Source organism: Sardina pilchardus, chromosome 18 (genome assembly GCF_963854185.1).
Source record: "Sardina pilchardus chromosome 18, fSarPil1.1, whole genome shotgun sequence".
NCBI lineage: Eukaryota > Metazoa > Chordata > Actinopteri > Clupeiformes > Clupeidae > Sardina > Sardina pilchardus.
Genome location: NC_085011.1, coordinates 22007031 through 22009811, shown reverse-complemented (window position 1 = coordinate 22009811; position 2781 = coordinate 22007031). Strand labels below are relative to the sequence as shown.

General features: G+C 43.0%; 1 protein-coding gene across 1 annotated transcript; it reads left to right on the top strand.

The window, feature by feature from the left end:
• The first annotated feature begins 592 nt into the window (after nucleotides 1-592).
• Nucleotides 593-2480, top strand: LOC134063451 (uncharacterized). The gene is made up of 4 exons (XM_062518932.1): nucleotides 593-977; nucleotides 1383-1481; nucleotides 2053-2121; nucleotides 2318-2480. Exons 1-4 carry the CDS (start codon nucleotides 632-634, stop codon nucleotides 2416-2418), a joined length of 615 nt encoding a protein of 204 aa, XP_062374916.1. The 5' UTR covers nucleotides 593-631; the 3' UTR covers nucleotides 2419-2480.
• The last annotated feature ends 301 nt before the right edge of the window (nucleotides 2481-2781 follow it).

The window sequence follows — 2781 nt, the reverse complement described above, 5'->3', positions numbered from 1 at the left end:
CCTCATTGCTGCTTGCAGCTATATTTTTTCTTATTTTCTCATTTCAAATTATGAAATGAGAAAATAAAGCACTTTAGGTCAACCCTGTTGCGTTACATTTTCTATACAGTGGGGAGAATAAGTATTTGAACCCATGCAAAAGTCTTGACTTTTGGCCTGGCCTGGCCTGGATCACTTGACTTGACCACTGTTTCAAGTTGAGTTCTAGAATGCTTTCGGGCATCATCATTTGGAATCTTCTCAACATATTCTAGAACATATTAAGTTGAGTTCTAGAATGTACCATCATTAGAATGTTGGTTAAAGTAGAATCCTGAGGTAAAACCCTGAATCAGTTGGACCTGGCTACACCAGAGATAATGTCACAATAACACTGAGAGAGAGCTTTCTGCTGGAGATTTCACAAATCATTCATTGATTCACCTATTTGATATTGGTAATCCTGCCAAGGACAAAGGAGGAGTGTATTTTTTCATATTGGCCGAAGATGGAAGTGAGTGGTGAAGCTAGAGGAGAGAATGGTTGCTTCTTGGGAGCCATGAGCGCCCTCTTGAACACCATCAGACACCGGCTAAGACCAAAGCGAAGACGACAGAGAACCAAGAACCACCGGATCTGTTGCAACTCTGCTATGGCCAAGAGAAAGTCGGCAAAAGAGAGAGAACCGACCTGGGCCTATTCTGGGCTTAACGCCAAGCCGAGCAAGCTAAACCGTATTGCTAAAGGCGCACCTGCTAACGCAGAACTCCAGGAAAGATTTAAGTCTTCCGTGCAGGCTTTTGAAGAGAAGCGCAAGCCACGCTGGGTGGTTCTCCAGCCTGCTGAACCAGCGGGTCAGGCAGAGGTAATAATGGAGAACACTGAGGCTGGAGAGGACCCTGCTAAACAACCAAGGGATATGGCAAGCATGAAGAACACTCAGCTTGGAGAGAATCCTCAGCATGGTGAATTGGATCTTCAGGCTGATGAACCAGCAAGTAAGAACACAAAAAGCATAACTTAGGCTATAACTTTAGCTAGTTTATATAATAGAATATAGAATAACATGGATCATTCCTGGCCACAGATACACTTTTAAACCTTTCCTAACAGTTTGGGTTGTGGCTAATGCCCAAATGTGGAGGGAGATGACCAGACAAGATGGTCCTGTCCTGGTCCTTGCAGTAAAACATTTTAGTTATTCCAATCACAATTAGTGGCTAGGCCTACTTGGTATTTGTTTTGAACCAAAGGCTCAATTTCAGAGATCTTTAAAGTGTACAAGTAGGGTCAATCTATGTAAAGAAAACAAAGTCACTGACATTGATGAGTGACTTGAATGACAAAATGAGTGAATATTGAATGTCACTTTTTTGACATGAGTGTTGCTGTAATTGTCACAGCTGGCCCTGGCTCCAGTTCCCCTGTCCCATCTGACTGGACTCTTGAACACCTCCTGGAGAATCTTAAGTCATCAGCAGACGATGACGAGGGAGACCAAGGTATGACCTTGCTTAAACTAGAAAATGATCCTTTTTGATCTATTGGCATCTATTGGCACAGTTGGCCTGCAGTATGTTGCACCTGCTAAACAAGTCTAGTGACCAAAGATCACCTTTCCTAATCTGTGAATAATGTCACTTCCCTTTATTTTGTACTTGGCACATGGACACTTTTTATGTGTAGAAAATATATAGACATAAGAGAATGTACCAGGCTCGGCATCAGGGGGGGGGCCATAGGGGTCCAGGCCCCCCCAAACAGGTCTCTGTGCCCCCCCAAACAGAGTGCTCTGTAGTAGATACTTTGCAGTATCCCCCCCCCCCCCCCCCGACAGGTGCCCCCCCCATCGATGCTCATAGCCCCCCCACTCGTTGCTCTCTGGCTCCGAGGCTGGAATGTACACTCATGATAATAGTCTATAATGAGGTGTGTGACATTCACCATAATCATTGATTCATCATAATCTGTCGGTACTAGGCCTTAGGCCCAAAGAGTTTGAGAACCTGTGGAATTCACCATAAACTGATGATTTATGCCGACACGTAACTGGTTTCAAACTCTTTCTAACAGGCTGGGGTCTGACACATGACCAGATGTATCGGGATGTGACTGGACAAGATAGAGTGGCCATCATGCACTGTAAGTAAAAGTTTTAGTACGATCATGGTGATAAGTTGATATGGTCAGTTTCCCGTATACAGTTTAAGATTAGCATACTAAATTATTATTTTAAAAGGAAATCTTCATCTCCATGTTCTTTGGTCCTCTGCCAAAATTACAAAATAGCAAAATGAGTTGATGCTGAATGTTGACTTGAGTATTGCTGTTTTCACAGCGGGCCCTTTCAGTTTCGTTGTCCCATCTACATGGGCCTTTGACCATGTGAGTGGGTGTGAGGAGCAGGACAGTCGTCCATACGCCATGGTCTTCTACTGACAGCCAAGCAGACGGCTACATCTACAGTACTACCACTCAACTGCTCAGCTGCCTTTTGACTAAACTACATGACATTACTGTACATTTCATATTACGTCCATTAAAGTACTTTAATGGATGAAATGGTCTTTTGTGTGTGTGTGTGTGTGTGCGTGTGTGTGTGTGTGTGTGAGAGAGAGTGGCTTTGTCAATTGTAGAAACATCATATTTTATATATTAGTTATATTACAGAGATGTTTTCCTATTTAAAAGTACATTTATATTTCCAGAATCCAGACAATCCCCCCACACATTACAATATGTCTCCTGGCATGCCTTCTATGGTACATAATGAAAAACATGCAAACATTTTCAAAAGATCTG

What these genes read in the sequence shown, in the direction of transcription:
- LOC134063451 (XM_062518932.1), top strand. Translation starts at nt 632, where the DNA reads ATGGCCAAGAGAAAGTCGGCAAAAGAGAGAGAACCGACCTGGGCCTAT. An exon ending in CGATGACGAGGGAGACCAAG is followed by an intron (nt 1,482 to 2,052) that starts GTATGACCTTGC and finishes TCTTTCTAACAG; the next exon opens with GCTGGGGTCTGACACATGAC. An exon ending in TAGAGTGGCCATCATGCACT is followed by an intron (nt 2,122 to 2,317) that starts GTAAGTAAAAGT and finishes CTGTTTTCACAG; the next exon opens with CGGGCCCTTTCAGTTTCGTT.